Consider the following 19,575-nt stretch of genomic DNA (forward strand, 5'->3'; position numbering starts at 1 on the left):
TCAGGGGAATCTGCCAATACCCTTTTGTCAGATCCAGTGTAGTCAAGAATCGGGCACTACCCCGTTGGTCAACCAGTTCGTCGATGCGTGGTATGGGGTATGCATCAAATTGAGATACTTCATTCAGTCGGTGAAAGTCATTACAGAATCTCGTGGTACCATCTGCTTTGGGCACTAGAACGGTTGGACTGCACCACTGACTATAGGATTCTTCAATAACGCCTAATTCTAACATTTTTTTTACTTCGGCCTTGATTTCTTCTTTTGGCTGCTGGGATTCGGTAGGGTCTCAGTGTTACCGTGGCTCAGGGGATCGTGCGGATATGGTGATAGGTCTCAGTTGTCTGCCCCAGTTTTGTAGAGAACACATCTCGGTTGCGATTAATCATGTCAGCTGCCTCGAGTTTTTGGATTGGCGTCAAGTCAGATGATATCTTCACTTGCTCATGTAAGTTATCCTCCTGGGGAAGGGTCTCCTGGGTGACTAAGCATGCCTCTCGATCATGCCAAGGTTTTAGAAGATTGATGTGGTAAATTTGCTCCGGTTTCCTGCGACCTGGCTGCCACACCTTATAGTTTACCTCTCTCACTGCTTCAAATCACTTCATAGGGTCCCTGCCACTGGGCCAACAGCTTGCTTTCTGCTGTGGGCACCAGGACCATTACTTGATCTCCTGGTTGGAACCGTCGAAGCTTTGCTTGGTGGTTATAATGGGTCCTTTGGGTCTCCTGTGCTTTCTCCAAGTGTTCCCGTACAATGGGTGTAAGTCGGGCTATCTGATCCCTCATCTGTAGTACATGCTTGACTATGTTCTTTCTGGGATTTGGCTCCTCTTCCTAGGCTTCTCTGGTTATATCCAATATGCCTCGGGGGTGGCGCCAATATAGTAGTTCAAATGGAGAGAAACCTGGGGAGGCTTGTGGAACTTCCCGGATGGCGAACATGAGGTAAGACAATAGGGTATCCCAGTCTTTCCCATCCCGGCTCACCACTTTCCTGATCATGGCCTTGAGGGTCCTATTGAACCTTTCTACAAGACCGTCTGTTTGTGGGTGGTATACAGAGGTCCGTAGGGCTTGTACATGGAGCAATGAACAGAGATCTTTCATCAACTTGGATATGAAAGGTGTCCCTTGATCAGTCAGTATCTCCTTGGGTAGCCCAACCCGGGAAAAGATCTGCACTAGCTCCTCAGCTATTGTCTTGGAAGCTGTGTTGCGTAGGGAAACGGCTTCCGGGTATCGGGTTGCATAGTCTAATACAACCAGCACATGTTGGTGGCCCTGAGCTGTGTTCTCTAGGGGCCCAATCAGATCCATGGGTATGCGTTCAAATGGTACCTCTATTATTGGAAGAGGTATCAAAGGGGCCCGTAAGTGTGGGCGAGGGCTATGTAGCTGACATTCTGGACAAGAGGTGCAGTATCACCTGACATCTTCATGTACTCCTGGCCAGAAGAACCTCCGCAGGATCCTGGCCTGGGTTTTCTCTACTCCTTAGTGTCCTCCAAACAGGTGACTGTGGGCGAGGCTCAATATGGCTTTTTGATGTTTTTGTGGCACCAGAAGTTGATGTATCTCCTGCTCCTGCATTTGCACCACACAGTACAGGAGATCTTTCTTCACTGTGAAGTAGGGTCCTGGACCCCTGACCTTCCCTTCCACTGGTATCCCATCAATCTCAGCCACCCCATTCCTGACATTATCATATCTAGGGTCTTCTGCCTGGTCTCGTCCAAAAGTCTCTCTCCCAGGACTAACCTGCCTGAGCTCCCAACTTCTGCTTCTTCCAATGGCTCGTCGCCATCACGGCTGGGGCCAGCCTCTGGCTCACCTTCCGTGTTGGTAGTTTCTCTGATGGCTGCTCGTGTCCATCTGCCTACTAGCGCGGTCTTCTGGCCCTGGGTCAGGATCCGGGTTCCTAAAACCTTTGTGGCCTTCCTTTCTTTTTTTGTCTTTCGGGCCTTTTGGGGGGCTGAGAATAGATCCTGAGAAAACTCAGAAAACATTGGGGGTTGACATTCCCCCAATGATGAGTCACTGCCAACCGGGTCTCTACCTCCCTCCAGCCTCTCCGCGGGGAGTAACTTATCAAACCCTGGATAGTTCCTCCCAATAACTACAGGATATGGGAGTTTAGGAACTACACCTACTGTCACCTTAATGGGGTTCCCCTGAACCTCTATCTCCACTGGGATGTTGGGGGTAATGGCTCATGGCCCATGCACACACGTCACTGCTACGCGTTGACTTGCAGCAGCTGACTACTTTTTACCAGCTTACCCGATATAAGGTTGATAGCACTCCCTGAGTCCACAAGTGCTGTAGTCTCTGCTCCATTTATCTTCACCGGCCTGGTGTAGTTATGGGGGGCTAATGCGACGCCCGCAAGGTCGATAAGGGTGCATGGGACCTCCCAATCCCCCAAGTTGCATTGCATAGGCTCCTCGGTGCTGGGACACTGTGCTGCTATGTGTCCCCACTCCCCACATGCATAACATCTATAATTGTTTCTAATTATTCTCCTATCATGTGGGCTAGGGGGTTTAGTCCCAGAGTTCCCCCCACTCAGGCCAATCCCTTCCTTCTGGAGTCTCTGCTGGCTTTCAGCCCCTCTCTTCCTCCACCTAGGACTCCCCAGGGGTTTGGCTGTCCCAACTTCCAGGGTTGGGGTTGGGTGTTTGCTACAAAAAGGGCTTTCCTTGGGTAGTTGGGTCAATTCCCTGGCTGCCATGCGTCTTTCTGCCAGCATGATCATCTCGTCATAGGTGGATGGATCATTCTGGCCTACCCATTTGCGGAGATCTGGTGGCAGTGCCCTCATATACCGGTCGATGACCAGAACCTCTGGTATCTCTTCCGGACTCCAGGACTCTGTTTGCAACCACTTTCCTGCGAAACACTGCACATACAATTATAGCACGTACAATCCAACAGGCTATTAATGTTCAACAGATCAGTACTTTTAAAATGATACCTCATAAGGCATACTTTGTATAAAACACATCATAATTATATATGACAGTGGTGAATATGGGGGTTCCAAGGTGCTTCTTTGAGGTACAGAGTACCACACATACCCACAGAGTGGGCAAGCAAGGTGGTCCTGGTTGCCAGCTTCCAGAAGGCACCACCATACCGCTGTGCTATTTTTCCCTCTGTTCTGATTGGCCAACCTTTTTTTTGGCGCTGCTGCTGTGTGAGTTGCGCACTGAAAATATTTTCCACCCTCAGGGACAAAACAGCTAGAACTGGACCTGCATACCCATTACATTTTTAGGCTACAATTTTCAAAAGTCACTAATGACTTCAGGTTTCCAACGTGAGACACTTTAAAGAGATCTGACTTTCAGAAAGTGTTGCATAACCAGTCTCTGAAAATCAGGCTCCTTTAAGGGGTTGGGAGCCCAAGATTAGAAGACTTGTTAAACTCTTGTTCTCAGTCTCTATGGGGTTGAGAGAAGAAACACACTAAAATCATAGCATTGGACAATTCAGGTACACAGCGGTACTGTTTGCTTTCCTAAATCTAGCTCAAATTTCTGTGTCAGATTCTACCTTAACTTGTCTCGATCTATGCTACTTATTGGCCTGTCATAAAATAAAGTCAGAATGCAAGAAACTGTTTTCAGTAATAATCAATTACACCTGATGAAAAAGGTGCCTCCAGTTTTCTGTCTAGAACATGAATCGTGTAGTGCTGATACTGGATATTTTTTACCTTGAGGCACTTCAGTGTCACGAGCTTTGCCTGTGATCTCTCAGGTCTGATCCTTTCTTTTTCCCCAGAAAGCTCAGGTCTGTAACAGAAGAGTGTGTAGTTGTCTGTTTCGTGGTAGTATCTAGCTTATTAATATTGACTTCCTGTCGTTTATTGCCAGTTTGATTGTTGGCTCATTCTTGCGGGTTTTTTAAACATGTCCAGTGATCATCCATCATTGGCTCACTCTTGTGGGATTTTTACTGCACTGCATATTTTCGAGGGGAGGGTTTTACTCATAAGTTAGGACATTCTGATTCAACTAATGTCTAACACATTGGTTCTCAGCAAAGGGGCACTCAGAGGTCTTCTGGGGGCATGTCAGCTCATCTAGATATTTGCCTAGTTTTACAACAGACTACATAAAAAGCCCTAGCAAAGTCAGTACAAACTAAAATTTCATACAATGACTTGTTTATACTCCTCTTTATCCTATACACTGAAATATAAGTACAATATTTATAGTCCAATTGGTTTATGTTATAATTTTATAATATGAGAAAGTGAGTAATTTTTCAGCAATAGTGCGCTGTGACACTTCTGTATTTTCATGTCTGATTTTGTAAGAAAATAGTTTTTAAGTGAGGTGAAACTTGGGGATAGGCAAGACAAATCAGACTTGTGAAAGGGGTACTGTAGTCTGAAAAGGTTGAGAATCACTGGTCTAGCAAGCTCTCTCTCTTCTAGCGGTTGAGGAGCTTTCTGCACTGATGTGCAGCATGGACCTTTTCACGTCTTTTAACTCCTTTAGTGTCTCACTTGATTTGTTTGGCCCAGATTATATTTCTGCTTTGTTCAAGGCAACCTAGTTGGCCCCAGAATTCTATGGTATCTTTTAAAAATAGAAGACACACAATTCTATCATACTCCTAGTAGTCCATGTGAACTCACGTTCCTGGCAACGCACAATTTAAGGTAGAAAGCAATGAGAGGAGGATGTCTGGTACTTTTTTTCAGTGTGGGCAGAGAATAGTAGCTCACGTGGAGGAGGGAAAGAGGAAAAAGAGGATGTGTATAATGGGAGGCAAGGGAGGAAGAAATTACCCATATTTTAAAGTGGAGGTGAATGTATATGATTCTATTAAAACAAAGTCGTGTATATAGAGAGGAAAACCAGGAACAGAAAATAGTTCATTTCTTCCACCTTTATTCAGGTTGAGAAGAACCTTACTCCATGTATAGTCCTGTTAGAAAAGGTGGGGGTATTGGTGCAGCATGATGTTACTCCATGTGAGTAAATGTGGCAGACTCCATAAAAAATTAATATACATTGGAAAGGAAAAAGGGGACTAGAATACTACATTTAAAAGAAAATAACAGAAATTGGGTAACAGAGTAAGAATAAATAGAAGGTGGTTTGGTTTCTTTCAGACAAAGTGTTAATAGCTTTAAACAAAAACAAAACAAAAAAAACAAGAAACATTTACACCGCAATTAAACAACTCCTTAGCCTGAGTCCCTCCTGCCCGAGTCAGCTGGCACTGGCCAGCTATGGGCATCTAATTGCAGCGTAGACATACACATAGACTTCAGAGGGATTGAGATTTTTATTTTATTTTTGATGTCTGCTGGTATTTAGTAAGGATGTCCTAGAAGTGACCTAGAGGATTCAGGGTTATCTGTGTGCTAGGAAGATATACCTGACAGACACTGTGACTGGTACGTTTTGTGCCTTGGAGAGCACGATGGCTAAGTTCACGTGTTTTTTTTAAGGATACTGCCTCAAATCATAATGTTCTGAGCAGAGAGGCTGCTAATCCATTCACTGCCCCAAGTAATCTAGGTCTGGTTCAGTGCCACAAGCCTCATTTGTGTCTGAAATGTCATAGCTTTCAGGGCACAAAACCTCGGAGGATCTGTCGAAGGTGAGGAGATTACTGGCGTTTATGCTTTGGTGACTATTGTTCAGTTCAATAGTTATGTCATTCTGAGTATGGAAAGGAGAGATACAAAAATAATTTTCTCTCTCCAGTTCAGGATCTACTGCTGCCATGTTACTTACACACACACACACACACACCTTTTTAAAAGCATTAATAATCACCCTGTGAGCTCAGAAGTATGAGGAAAGGAGTGTGATAGGTTCCCCTCCAGCCTGCACTCCCTTTACACTTTAATGCTGTGTCCAGCCTGCACTTTTACCAGCACACATACAGGTAGGGGGACACCCAGCTGCGCTTACATGCAGATGCTGTGATCAGCTCCGCATCGGAAGGCTCCAGCTAAAGAACTTCCCAGCTTCCACGTACACACCCTCCTCTGGAGTGTAAACCCAAAATTATACTGTATTGGGCTGCACAGGGAACTGTACAGTGTAAGCTCATGAAATTCACCTCCTCCCTCAATGAGGAGAAGAATATACAATAGCTTTCTGCTCCAAGTTATGACTCTCCCACACACTGTTTTTAAATAAAGCAAAAACAAGTTTATTAACTACAAAAGATAGATTTATTTTATTATAAAGGATAGCAAACAGATCAAAGCAGATAACCTACAAATAAACAAAACATGCAAACTAAGCTTGGATATGAATAGCAGATCCTCACCCTGAGTGATGATACAAGGAAGCTGCAGATTCTTAAGGGGCATGTTGCACTGGCTTACAGCTTGGAAACTGGGTGAGGGATAGCTCAGTGGTTTGAGCATTGGCCTGCTAAACCCAGGGTTATGAGGTCAGTCCTTGAGGGGGCCACTTAGGGATCTGGGGCAAAAATCTGTCTGGGGATTGGTCCTGCTTTAAGCAGGGGGTTGGACTAGATGACCTCCTGAGGTCCCTTCCAATCCTGATAGTCTATGATAACCCCAGCTGTTCCATTCACAGGCTAAAAATCCTTTTATCCTGGGCCCAGGACTTCCGCCAGTTCAGTCTTTGTTCCTCAGGTGTTTCCAAGAGTCTCTTTGGGTGGAGAGCCAATGAAGAACCTCCATGATGTCACTCCCCTGCCTTAAATAACTTTTGCAAATGGCGGGAACCATTTGTTTCAAAGCATGGTTCCCACGCCAGTCAGTGGAAAAACACTGATGTCCCAAGATGGAGTCCAGCACCAGGTGATCTGGTCATGTGTCCCTGTAGTGTTACAGCAGCCATGAGTCGGAGCTGTCTGTAGCGTCCTCAGGAAGGCTCCCCAGAGTGAGATAAGCTTCTTCTAAGGCCTGTTTTCTCCTAATGGCCCTTCAACCTGAGTGGGCCCTTTCCAGCCAGCCATCTAGACTGAGAGCCTTTTGCCTAGTGGACATTCTCCAGGTGTAAACACATTTGTAATACAGATACATAGTCAACATTCCTAACTTCAGATACATGCATACAATTAGGATAATCATATTCAGTAAATAATAATCTTTCCAATGACATCTCGCGTGACTTATCTTGCATAAAATACATCAGAATTATACCATAATCATATCACAATAATACAGGCAAGTCTTAACTTAGGCGGGGGTTCCGTTCCGCGGTTATCGCATAAAGCAAAAACCGCGTATAGTTGAAATTATATCCCCAAGCCCTTTAAACTTCACCCGCAGCTCCGGCGGCCGAGCCAGGAGGGAATTTAAAGAGCGGCGGGGAGCCCGGTGGAGCCCTTTAAATCTCGGCCCCGGCCCCGCTGCCGGAGCTGCAGGTGGGATTTAAAGGGCTCCGCCAGGCTTCCTGCTGTGGCGGGGAGCCCAATGGAGCCCTTTAATTGCCCCCACCCCGGCCCCGCCGCTGGAACTGCGGGCAGAATTTAAAGGGCTCCGCCAGGCTTCCCGCCACGGCGGGGAGCCCAGTGGAGCCCTTTAAATGCCCCCCACTGGCCCTGCCACCGGAGCTGCAGGCGGGATTTAAAGGGCTCCGCCGGGCTTCTCGCCACGCTGGGGAGCCTGGAGGAGCTCTTTAAATCCCGCTTGCAGCTTTGGCAGCCAAACTGGGGCTGGCATTTAAAGGGCCCAGAGTGCCACGTGCTGGAGCCTTGGGCCCTTTAGTTCGCTACAGGGACTACCAGCCACCTCTGCAGCTGGGAGCGCCCTGGGTGATTTAAAGGCCCGGGGGCTACCAGCCACAGCTGGTGCCTCAGGACTTTTAAATCTTGAGGCCACGCCCCCCCCCCCTTGAGGCCATGCCCCCTCTCCAGCCGTACGCGTAAAGTTGAAATCGCGCATGTTAAATGCGCGTAAGTTGCAAGAGACCTGTAATAACTCTCTGATGAATATGGGGTGCAGTGTCACAAGGGGTTTTAATGACATTGTTCTCTAATACTCTAAATATACAGTGGCCATCCTTTAAAACGTTCACATTGCCTTAGAATGATGCCTTAAACAAACAGCTCAGTATTTACAGTATTCTAGGGGTTTCCTATACTTAATATAGAAACGGTTTAGGTCATAATGCAAATACTGAAGTTATTTACTTATGTGAGGAAGGGTGACTGCTGTACAGGAAGCTCTTAGCCCCATCCTGGATTTCCAATTTTTGAATAATTCTGTAGAAAATGGAGATTTCCGGATGTTTTTTTCATTATCTATTTTTCCCTTACAAAATAGATGAGACTGAATGTATGCTCTGAACCAGATGCAAATTGTTCTGCACACGTGGTTCCTTGAGATAATTACGCAAGGTGAAGAACTGTCAGCTTATAAATACTTTCAGGGAGTGTTAAATTTATTCCATACAGACTTTTTCTTTCTTGTAACAGAAACTTTGGCTTTTTTCCCTTTACGTACTTTAATAGCAGGCAGTATGTGGCTTAAAATAAAGATGTAGAAGCAGTATTACTAGTTAAAACAAAACATACCTATAATTTTGTTGAAATGTCTTAGTGTGCATATGAGCCATATCTCAGCAAGTAGCAAAGTGAAGGTTTCTTATTTAGTAAAATTAAATTAAACTCAAGGACACATCTGCTAAGTTTATCTTATTACATTGCTATGCTTTTATTTTGGAGGCCATTGTTATGCAAAATAATTCTAAAAGTCAACCCAGTTTAGAAGAGACTAAAATGAACAAATCGTGTACTTCCACCAGAATAATTTGACATCTTGAAAAAAATAAAACAATACATTCCTTCCGTTTTGTGATGTACATATCATTTTGCAATCATAAAACCCATTCTACCCTATGTGTAGAGAGCAAATAAATTGTGAAATACAAGAAGCAACTTTGAGGTTGTATCCTGAACTGGTATTAATTAGCTGAACTCCACTGAATTCAGTGGAGCTAATGCCACTTTACACCAGCTGAGGACCTGGCTCTTGTTGTCTAAACAATGCATTAGTGTCTTCGCTGTTGAATGTTACGCCAGATATTTAGTTAATGCTTATGTATTGTAATATTCCATTTTACTTTCAAGGATAATGGTACTCCAGGGTAGTCTTTAAGGATTATGATCAGTGTAAATCCCTGCGCTTTGTGCTAAGAATTTACCTCTTTAAAATACAATATAAATTGTTGGCAGTTGAAAGTATTAGCCACAGCTCTGTTTTTGTCTTGTTTCCGGATTCTTCTATAATGATGGGTTAGCCACCTGCCCACCCAAAGACTCTGTGGTCCAAGGAAGGATAGTTTATTTACTACTCAACCCAACAAGTACTGATACGCTTTTCATGATTTACAGATGTGTAATGCCCCTAACCATTGTGCTCTTTTGAGAATAATCTAAGTGTGGAAAATGGTGATTGATGGAATGGTGTTGCAGCCTTGAGGGTAATTTTCCCTAGGACACTGGAATTGTGCAGGGATTTAGGTAAAATGCCTTACTAAACTTTTCTTTTGCATAATCTGTTAAAAGAATGTTGCCAAACCCTTTTTTAAAAATGCATGTTATTTCACTGATTGTTTATAGCATCTTAAATCCTTGAAAATAAATCTCTCTCTGCCAGTTTATTCCCATTTGGCAATTTCCCCTCTCCTCCTTCCCACTCTCATTTTCAATGAAGCTCCTTGAGATTTACCTGCTCTTATGTGCTCTATCTTCAGTCATGGTGTCTCCACTTACTCTAGGAATTGGGTTACTTTAACTTATACTTATTTTGACAGATGAAGAGGAAGGCATTTTACAGGGGACTCTAGATCTGGACTCAGTCCCTAGTTCCGCAATCAGTTTCCTCCATGACCTTGGGCAAGTCTCTGTACCTTGGTTCCCCATATGTCAAATGAGGATTATAATGTCTCCTTTTTGTCTGCTTTGTCCCTTTAGACCCCAATCCAGCAAAGCTGTTAAGTACACTGTAACTTGAAGTGTGTGAGTAGTCCTGTTGACTTTAATGGGACTACTCAAACCTTGACAGTTAAGTATTTGCATAAATCTTTGTTGGACCAGAGCCTTAGGCCATGGCTACACTGGCACTTTACAGCGCTGCAACTTTCGTGCTCAGGGGCGTGAAAAAACACCCCCCTGAGCACTGCAAGATACAGCGCTGTAAAGCCTCAGTGTAATCAGTGCTGCAGCGCTGGGAGCGCGGCTCCCAGGACTGCAAGCTATACCTGTAAGGGATGTGGTTTACGTACAGCGCTGGGAGAGCTCTCTCCGAGAGCTGGCGCTCCGACTACACTCACACTTCAAAGCGCTGCCGTGGCAGCGCTTTGAAATTTCAAGTGTAGCCATACCCTTAGATTGCAGGCTCTTTGAAAGCTGTCTCTTCCTGAGGTGCTAATTTCAGCTGATTGCTCTAGGTACCTATGTGGCAGTAGCAGAGCATTACCAGGAATAGTGGCTATAAAGAAGGGTTTTGTTGTAGTTTGATTTCTAAATGCCAGTGTGGGAGATTTATTGTAAGAGCTCTTTAGTTTTGGAAAGCTATTTCTCAAAAGATTCTACACTTTCAAGGCAGGTAACATTTTGGACCCAAACTACGTAATATTCATTGAGGGTTTTTTAGCCAAAAAGATGAAATATTGAAAAAATTAGGGGGGCAGGGAGTTTCTAATGTTTTTTCAAGTAAATGTCAAACCACAGACAGAATAAGGGATGGATAATGACTGTACAAAATGAAGGCACTCAATATATATTTAACAGACAATGGAAAAACGTAAGGGTTTTTTCTGTTCTAGCAGCTATGAAAATAAAATAAATATGCTTTAAAACAGCATTTTCATTACTCCAACAGATTAATAAGAAAAAGAGGAAAGCAATCAGAAAACTCTTTTACTTCCATCCCAATTCTGTGTGCTGTTGACAACTATTAATACAATGGACCATCGCCTCCAGTTTAAGGCTCCATGTGTGGCATGGCATCTGCACCCCAGACCCCATAGACCCCCTTAGTGGAATGTTAACTAGCACAGCAGCACTTCCCTGAACAGCCTAGCACCTATAGCAGTGCACTAAAGAGCGCTATCAAAAAGTCTCTTAAATAATTAGCACCCTAAAGAGCTAAGGCAAGTCATGATCCCCAGCCTAAAACCATGTCATCTATGGAAAAAACAAGTTTCCAGAGGAGTGTTGGAGAGGAACAGGAAGACTGTTCCAGAAGGCAGGAACTGTGGGAGGCTTTCCCACCACCACAAAGCCTAATAAGGGACAGAGATGAATCCCCAGCAAGGGAATTTAGGGGAATAGAGAGAGATGGCTCAAGAGACAGGGTGGGAAGTGAGGGGAGGGGAGTGCAAGTTTTATGGACACTTTCCAAAAAAAAAAAAGGGGGGGGGGGCAGTTTGACCTGGATCGTGAAATGATTTGGTGCCCAGAGGAGATGTTTCAGGATAAGACTGGGGTGGCCATATATGTCTGAGAAGGAGGGATTCTGCCCCTGGTAAATTCTGGACAACCAGGACTTTGGGGTAACTCTACAGAATGAAGTTAAAGTAGTCAGTCATGATGAGACTAAATGAAAGTACAGAAGAGGATTCCAGCAGAAGTGTGGAGGACTGGCATACAAAACCAGTGTTGCAGCCATCGTAACAGGCAGGTTTGCCCAGACAAATATTGGAGAAGAATTCATCTGAGAATAAAACTAAGACTGCATGCACTGCAGTCGAATGGGATTTCTGAGTCAAGCGAGGAGATAAGACATGGTGCTTATGTGAGGATTTTGTTCTTGTCCTTCAGAAGCACTTCTGTCTTTGAGACATGTAGTTGATGGTAACTTCAAGGAAATTAACTGCCTGACAAGAGGATCATTACTGCAGAAAATATAAAAACACAAAGAAAAATAATATTATTGCCTTTCTGTCCCTTGAAAACCTAAACAATGAACTTCACATTGCTAAGAATACAGCGTTCTGTTGCAGGGCTGGCCTTTTCTTGGCAAGCTAAAGGACAGCATAATAACCATTAAAAAGCAATACTCATCACAGTACAGTTAAACAGGATACCTGAAGCTATTAACTTTTCAGTCTGAAGAAGATGAGAATATTTGTGGGACTTTATTACAGCAGAAGTTCTTGTGAAAATAGAAGACATTAGTGGTATTAAATGTAAGCTTTTTCCTTACTCTAACCTCTCTTATGGAACTATGTTACCTCTGGATCTCTACTGTGCATGTCAGTGTCCATATTTAAAACTAGGGTGAACCTAATTTACATCCCATCCTCTCCTTGGACTGTTATCTTGTTGTGATGGAGAGGCTTGTCTGTCCCAATGACCCTCAGAACTACATCGACTAGAATCTTGTACACCTGGTAGGGCCACCCTTGAGAAACAGGTCTGAGGTGAGGTTCCAGACTAAGTGTGGTCCAAGCTTTTCAAGACAGGTTGGGCTACGCCTGCTACCTTAAGTAAGGGTAGATAGTACTCCCTGTGACTGTTGGCCAGAGTGGACAGCTACTCCTGGCTCCTTCTAGAAAGTCCTCTCTGGTGGACCAGGCAGCCAAGCAGATATGCTCATCTCCCCAGCTGTGAAAGTGGATGGCAAGAGCTGTATGGACAGCCTAGGCCATAAATTTGAGAGCAGTAGGATCTGACGACCATCCGCTACATCCAAACTTGTCTCCAAACATGTCAACAGTGTCGTGCCACTGGATTCAGACAGGCTTGAATGAGAGTGTGAGGGTGACTCTGCGCAGCTTTCCCTCATTTAAATCCAATTCACGCGGTAGTCATGATATCCCATGGCATTCTTTTAAGGGAATCTGTGTGTTTTCTTTGCCCTGATGCTCTCTGTGATAAAGCTAAAGGCTTTAATTTGGAAGCCTTGTTCACACGAGGAAAAAAATCAGATTTTCAGTTTGCCATGAGTAAAACTCCATGAGTAGTAGCAACAGGGGAAGCATGAGCATAGACAGAGTGCAGATGTTGCTACCATGGTGGGAGCTGCACTGGTTAAAAATTACAGGTCTTAATTTAGCCAGAGACCACATCCCTGGTTAAATATCCCATCCAAATACGGAGAAGAGAAAGCTATTTCCATGCCTCTCTGTGTGAAGGGTTTTTATCTCGTTCTTGAAAATCACCTTTCCTGCTAAGACTTGTAAGTGTTTCAGCTTTACTTTTTGTTTTGTTTACTTCTGGTAACTTTTAGTTTGCCTCCCTCCCTGGGATCTGTTGTTGCTTTGTCTTCCCGCCATTCATATTCTGTTTTTCTTTCTTTTTTTTGCTGCATGGAGACTCTCTGCTGTACAAGTGTAAGTATTTTTTTAGCTCTGCTTTTTCTGGCCTACTTGTTTATGTTTCTGTGCTCCATTTGCTTCTGTGCTGCCTTCCTAATCTCCTGGGAGATTGTAGTGTCATCCATCTTCAGTTACTGAATGAAATATGCAGCAATTTAGAGATGAGATTAGGTTTTACAAGAAGGTTGAGATAACATAACATCTGATGAACTTAAAACAGCCCTGGACTTTAAGACTAAATGAAGCAGAGTGCTGATGAAAGCGGTACAAACAAAAATATTACTGCTCAAGAAAACTCTGTTCATTCAGTTTTGTATTGAAACCAAGTCCATCTTAATGAAATATCATCTTACAGTGAGCAGAAATTGAGATTTTCCAGTCATAGAAATTTGAGATTGAAGAGACCCGTTAGGTCATCGTGGGTTTTGGCTGGATTGTTTTTCTTTGTCATGTTGAATAGTACCTAGTTTATGAATGCTGGTCTCACAATTAATTTCCTACACTGTCACTTTCTCTGCTTTTTCACAAGTGGAAAAATGTGTATATTGGTGTTTTGTGGGTTTTTTAAATAAGATTTTGAAAAGTAAAATAGGCATGAAGGAAGAGAGGGCAAATCACTGCTCTTCTGTGGGTGAAACCAGATCAGATTTGAAAACTCTTGGAGGGATGGGGGGAATGTGGAAAGTGCTGTATTCTGATTGGGAGTTACATTAGTTGTTCTATAACTGTTTTATAAAGATAAAACATTCTGCTGCTTACCACACATTGTTTTCTAAAACCTAGGGAAGTGCCCCGACTGTTTATATGTGGTTCTAGTTGTTTTTTCCCCGAGCCCCAGCATTCCTCCACATTTAGTTATATAATTGGAGAGGAGGAAATATAGGGGAATAGCCCCAGGAGATTCCAGAAGGGGAAGAATTAGAGTCAGAAGGCAAAGGATCTGGTAAAGTGACTCAGTTACTTAAGAAAATGGCATGGGACTTGGGAGTTCAGAGGCAGATTGGACCAGGGGAGCTTCATGGGAATATCTGACCCTCCCATTAAAGAGTCATTAATCAGTGAGCATGGTTTAGTTTTTTCGGTTCCTGCCACTGAAGAGAGCTGACCTACTTGTATGGGGGCACCTCTGCGGGGGAAATAACTGATGTGGGTGGACACAGAGACCTCAACATGCTCTCTAGATTCTGAGCCCCTGTCCCTGGCGAAGAAAGGGTTTGTGGACTTGGGAGTATGTGTAGCAAAGCTCTCTCTGAGTGGCTTCTACATGGGTCTCCTCATAGACAGAGTGGCTCTTAGCCTTTTGTCTGTTCCATTCGGCCACCTGCACCATACTTGGAAGAGTGGGTGAGGGTGGAAAGAGCCAGAAAAAGCTCAGTGTGTTGGCCCATTCGAGTAAAATCTGCGGGGAAAATGTCACTCACTGCAGCCCTGTAACCGTGCGGACTCACCCCTGCAGCGCCTCCTACTGGTCATCCTCAGGAATTAGCTCAGTCCAGTGTCCAGAGCGCCCTCTACAGGCCGGTGATCCGCCTTTCCAGCTACTGGCCCCGTGTCCCTCCCTGGACCCAGTGCCCTTTTACATAGGGTGCTGTCCCCTGGCAGTGACCCCTTGTTCTCAGGGTCTCCCCTCCCTAGGGAACCCCCGCCCTCTATTCCCTCCTTGCCTCAGTGTATGGCTACTGCCAGTCATTGTCTAGCCCCACACGCTGGGGCAGACTGCAGTATCAGCCAACTCATCACTGACAAGGAGGGTTTGGACCTGCTGCCTTGGCCTATCCCTGGGCTGCACCTTGCAACTCCCAGTACTAGCTCCCTGCAGCCAGGCCCTTCTTCCTCTACAGGCAAAGGGAGACTGTTTGTGCTCCTGGCTTCTCTGCCTTATATAAGGGCCTGTTGCTCAGTTTGGGGCATGGCCCCAGCTGCCACCACTTCCCCCAATCAGCCCAGCCTAAAAGGCTGTTTTCTCCAGCCCCAGCCCTTATCCAGGGCTGTTTTAACCCTTTCAGGGCTGGAGCAGTGGTCCACCCTGCTACAAGCCCCCAAATTTGGCTGTAAAAGCCAGGATTGTAACAGGAGGCAGAAGAACTGAGTCGCTCCTCTGTTTGCATGGCCAGAGGCGGAGAATTGTTGAGAGAAGGTAGAAGAGGCCTGACCACAGGGAAGTCTGAACAGCCTCTGGTTACTGGAGGAAATCGGATGCAAGCCCTCGTCTCAGGCTGGGGGAGAGTTCATGATCCGGAAGTTCACATGTCCTCAGTAGTAATGAAACATCCTGGGCTGCCAGAGGATACCGCACACTGACTGAGCTTACGTCTTACAATAGCCTCTAAAAAGAGCACACTGGCATGTTTAAAACAACGCTTTGACCCATTTTGCCGCGCATGTGATCGAAAAAGGTCACTTGGTAAGATGCCCATCTTGTTACTTGTACAAAATGTAAATGGTTTAACAACTTTAAAAGTTTTCAAATAAAATTGTATGTATAGCCACTCCTCATGCTGTCCCTTCCACCTCCAGCTCTGGCAACACTGCGGTTGGTCGGTCCTGCTTAGCTGACAAAGAACTTTTAGTGGTGGTTCATGTCCACAGATGAACACATGATCACCAGCCTGAGAGTGATCGTCAGTCATAGTCTCCCCTTCCAAAGGCATCTCGGTGAAGATGACATCCAGTGCCTGGCTGGGAACATCAGTGCAAGAATATCAGTGCTTGTCCTATGCAGCTTTGTAGCGGTGCCCCGATTTGTCATTCTAGTGCCAATGCAGCTCTTGTAGAGCCCAACTGTAATTCCAAGAACGCTTGTTCAAACTGAAATAGTGTCTGTCGTTCCTCGTGAATGCAAATGTCAGTTGATGAGAGGCTAAATAATCCCCCACCAATCTATTTTTTTGTCACTGTTTCTGATCTTCAGTACATGAACTCATCAGTTTTGTGGATCTGATTTCCAATTACATCACCACAAAGAATAGCAATCGGACCAAAATACACACAGATGCATTATCGTGAGGAATAGGCTGCAATTGCAAATACAACTAGGAACTAGGAATAGTGATCTAATTGCTGACCCCACTCAGTGCTAAACTGGCTTCAGCTTCTCGTAATTAGAGTTGAAATGCCTTTTAGCATTTCAGGATTGGACGCAGATGTTGTTTGTCACTCAGATTCTGGACAAGCAGCTGTTCTGGTGTCTGACTGTGGGGATGTCCATTGGTCCACTAATTGCATTCGCTCTTGTCTACTACATGTTTAGCTGAGCAGTTCTGTACAGTTCCATCAAGCTGCTGATGGAGCCTGTGCCTGGCTAATGAATCTTGATATAAAAATTGTATTTATTTTACTGATAGCCATTTTACAGTGCTCGTCACTGTAGTATCTGAGCTCCTGGCTTGTTCTTTCGACTTGCTCTGTATTATGGTGCATTACGGAAGCACTTTTCAGTTTGAAGTGCAGCTATAGTCTGAAAAATGTTAGAAATAAAACAGCACTCTGGGGTTTCACGTTTATTGTTACTCCATGACTTAAATGCTAAATGTGCTCAGATGACAAGGGAAAAGGTGTTGCTGATGACTTCTTCCCGGTTGCTCATGAAACTATATTATTTATTGATGTGTGTCAGATATGACATTCTCTGGAATTGGAAACTCCCTGCCACGTAAAGGCACGTTGGCTTCAGACAATACTTTATAATAATAGTGGAAAAGCATCTCTATTGCTCAAAAGATACAATCAGACTACTATATAGTCTGGCCTCTCCTTTTATTTTTTGATCTAGTGGAGGTAGGTAAACCACTTAATGCTAATATGAAAATCTATCATAATTTTGTCCAGGTCTGAATAGTACAAAGTTACAGTCATTCAGATGGAAATACTAATGCAGACAACTGAAGTATGTGTGTGCATATATATTGCATGCAGACATCTGTAAATCATTTGAATTGTCCTTATTTTATCTAATTATATTTTTCACTAAATTTCCTATAAATAAAAAGCTAGAAAACTCTTTTTAAAAATTAAACCATCCATGTTGCAAACTCATTTTAAAGTCTTGGTGCCTAGGTACACCCTCTCTGTCTCAAGCATCATCTGAAGATTTCTGAAGCTAGAACTTGATTAACAATTCTGTTGTTTGTGCATGAGCCAGAATAGAATCCAGCTTGCTGACTCACTCTCAGCTGTGTAGATATTCTACTGTTCACAGGAGTAAAAAGTAAATGGAAATATATGCATGCCACTAAAGCAAGCAGATGTGACTCAATGGAAACAGATTTGTGAGTAAGACGTTGTCATTTTTTTAGAGTGACTTCTCAGAAGATAAGCACACTTTATAGTTTAGCTTCTTTATCCACATTAAATTACATGAGAGGCTCAGAATTGCTGATACATGCCTTATCTATTGCAAAAAGCCTTTTTTACCATATGAACTTTCAGGATACTTCATAGAGCAAAATAAATGTGCTTTCTTTCAAAGAACAACGTGACGTGTTAAACCTGGTAGTTGTTTCCTTAACACAACATTTTCTTTAATCCAGGAGTGAAGAAGTCATCTAATAATAATGTATACATTCAATAAATAAATTTTTGAATTTATATTCTGTGACTGTAACCCATACATGTGGAAACCATGACATTGCCAGAAAGAGAGCTGATAAAAGCAGGTTTCCACTTTTTAAAGAAGTCCCAGAATTATATCTTCTAATAGTACTACAGATTCTTGGGGAATCCGTAACTGGGTTTCGCAGGATTCAATTTCCTGACACACTGAAATCAACAGGAAAAATATATAATTGGTAAGAGTGCAGCCTCTCCCTACCCCCCTGCACCTGCTGGGATCAGGTATCACCAGCCCTGCAGCAACACAGGGAGCCCTCTGCAGTCCTGCTGTCACTGGAGTGAGAGAGAGAGAGAGCAGGTCCATGGCTGCAGAGGACTCCCTGTGCTGCCGCAGGGCAGGTGACACCTAATCCCAGTGGGTGTGGGGAAGGCTGTGATCCTGGCCCAGTGGAGCAGAGATGCCTGACAAGGGCTACAAGGAGGTCAAGTCCCTTGCCACGGGGGAGTCCACCCCAGTGCTGAATGGCTCCTGCCCAGGGATGTCTTCCACACTCCTGGATGGTGAATGAAGAAGTGGGTTTGTGACCAGCAGGGTTGGAGAGAGCACCCTGTACTGTTGCTGCTGGGCCAGTGACACCCAATCTCTGCAGGCTTCAGTCCTGTCAGGGCAGAGCAGAGACCCCTGGCCAGAGCTGTGTGGAGAACAAGGCTGTCAAGGAGGCCACCATACTTCTGACTGGCTCGATCCCTAAGCAGGAGATATTCAGCTGCAGGTGCCCCCTACTCCCTGCTGCAGGGTGCACATTGTTCTCCTCATAGTCTTAGCCGGGGGTCTCCTCTACATCCCCACTCTCACAGCAATGCTTCCTTATCGTCAGGAGTATGGGAGCCATCCCTGGTCTGAAACTGTTCAGCAGCACTCCATGGATAGAGCTAGTCATCGTCCTCGCAGTCTTGGCTGGGGGTCTCTGCTCTGCAGGGCCAGGAATGCAGCTTCTTCTGCATCTTGTGCCCCAGTGTCTTGGGCCCCTCAGCCATGCAGCAGCCCCTGTCAGTTCTGGGAGCCCCTTGCAGCCTTGCTTTCAGTGCAGCCTTAACCCCGGCACTACAACAATCCTGTTTCCAGCAACTTTAACAATAAAAACAGTTACAAATAAAAATCAACATTAATCACTGAAACAAGAAAAACAAAAATTGAATTCTGCCAAACCTATGTATAATCCAGAGTAGTAATTAAGCAACTGAATGTCAAAAGTGCTATGTGCAAATAGAGCATTTAGCTATCAGGGAAAAATAATTGCTTTTAATAAATTAAACAAAAAACTGCAGTACACTCAGCAATTCATCTGGCTGACAAGGAAGTGAAATTGGCTTTAAAAGATGCACTGTGTTGTGGTAGTAAGGGACATGGAGAACCTTAGGGTGGTGACAAAAGACCTATATCCCTACATTTTTTGATTGGTTTCAATAAGGTATCATTGATAAATGAACTGAGAGCATGGTTTTGTGGTTGCAACAGAAGTCAGGACAACTGGGATCTATTTCTGGCTTTGCCACAGACTTACTGTGGAGTAGTGGGCAACTCAATTAACTCCTTGTACTTCACTTTCCCCAAATGTAAAACTGAGACAAAGTTGCCTCACTTGTGCCGAGGATCACTTTATTAATGTTTGTAAAGTTCAGTGATACTTATATTTCAAGCTTGAAATCAGTTGAATGTTTTAGACTCAGTTCTAGCCCTGCC

At 44.3% G+C, this 19,575-nt stretch overlaps 1 protein-coding gene across 8 annotated transcripts in view; it reads left to right on the forward strand.

Moving 5' to 3' along the window:
* The window catches only part of CARMIL1 (capping protein regulator and myosin 1 linker 1), a 272,936-nt gene that overhangs the window by 220,580 nt on the left and 32,781 nt on the right, over nucleotides 1-19,575 (forward strand). For 4 of the 8 annotated variants that reach the window (XM_030552559.1, XM_030552563.1, XM_030552560.1 and 1 more), the window contains one exon: nucleotides 13,278-13,295. The exons of the other annotated variants lie outside the window; for them this stretch is intronic. In XM_030552559.1, coding sequence (XP_030408419.1) covers nucleotides 13,278-13,295 — 18 coding nt within the window. The remainder of the gene's footprint in view (nucleotides 1-13,277; nucleotides 13,296-19,575) is intronic. 8 annotated transcript variants of the gene reach the window in all.

Source organism: Gopherus evgoodei, chromosome 2 (assembly GCF_007399415.2).
Source record: "Gopherus evgoodei ecotype Sinaloan lineage chromosome 2, rGopEvg1_v1.p, whole genome shotgun sequence".
Classification (NCBI taxonomy): Eukaryota; Metazoa; Chordata; order Testudines; family Testudinidae; genus Gopherus; species Gopherus evgoodei.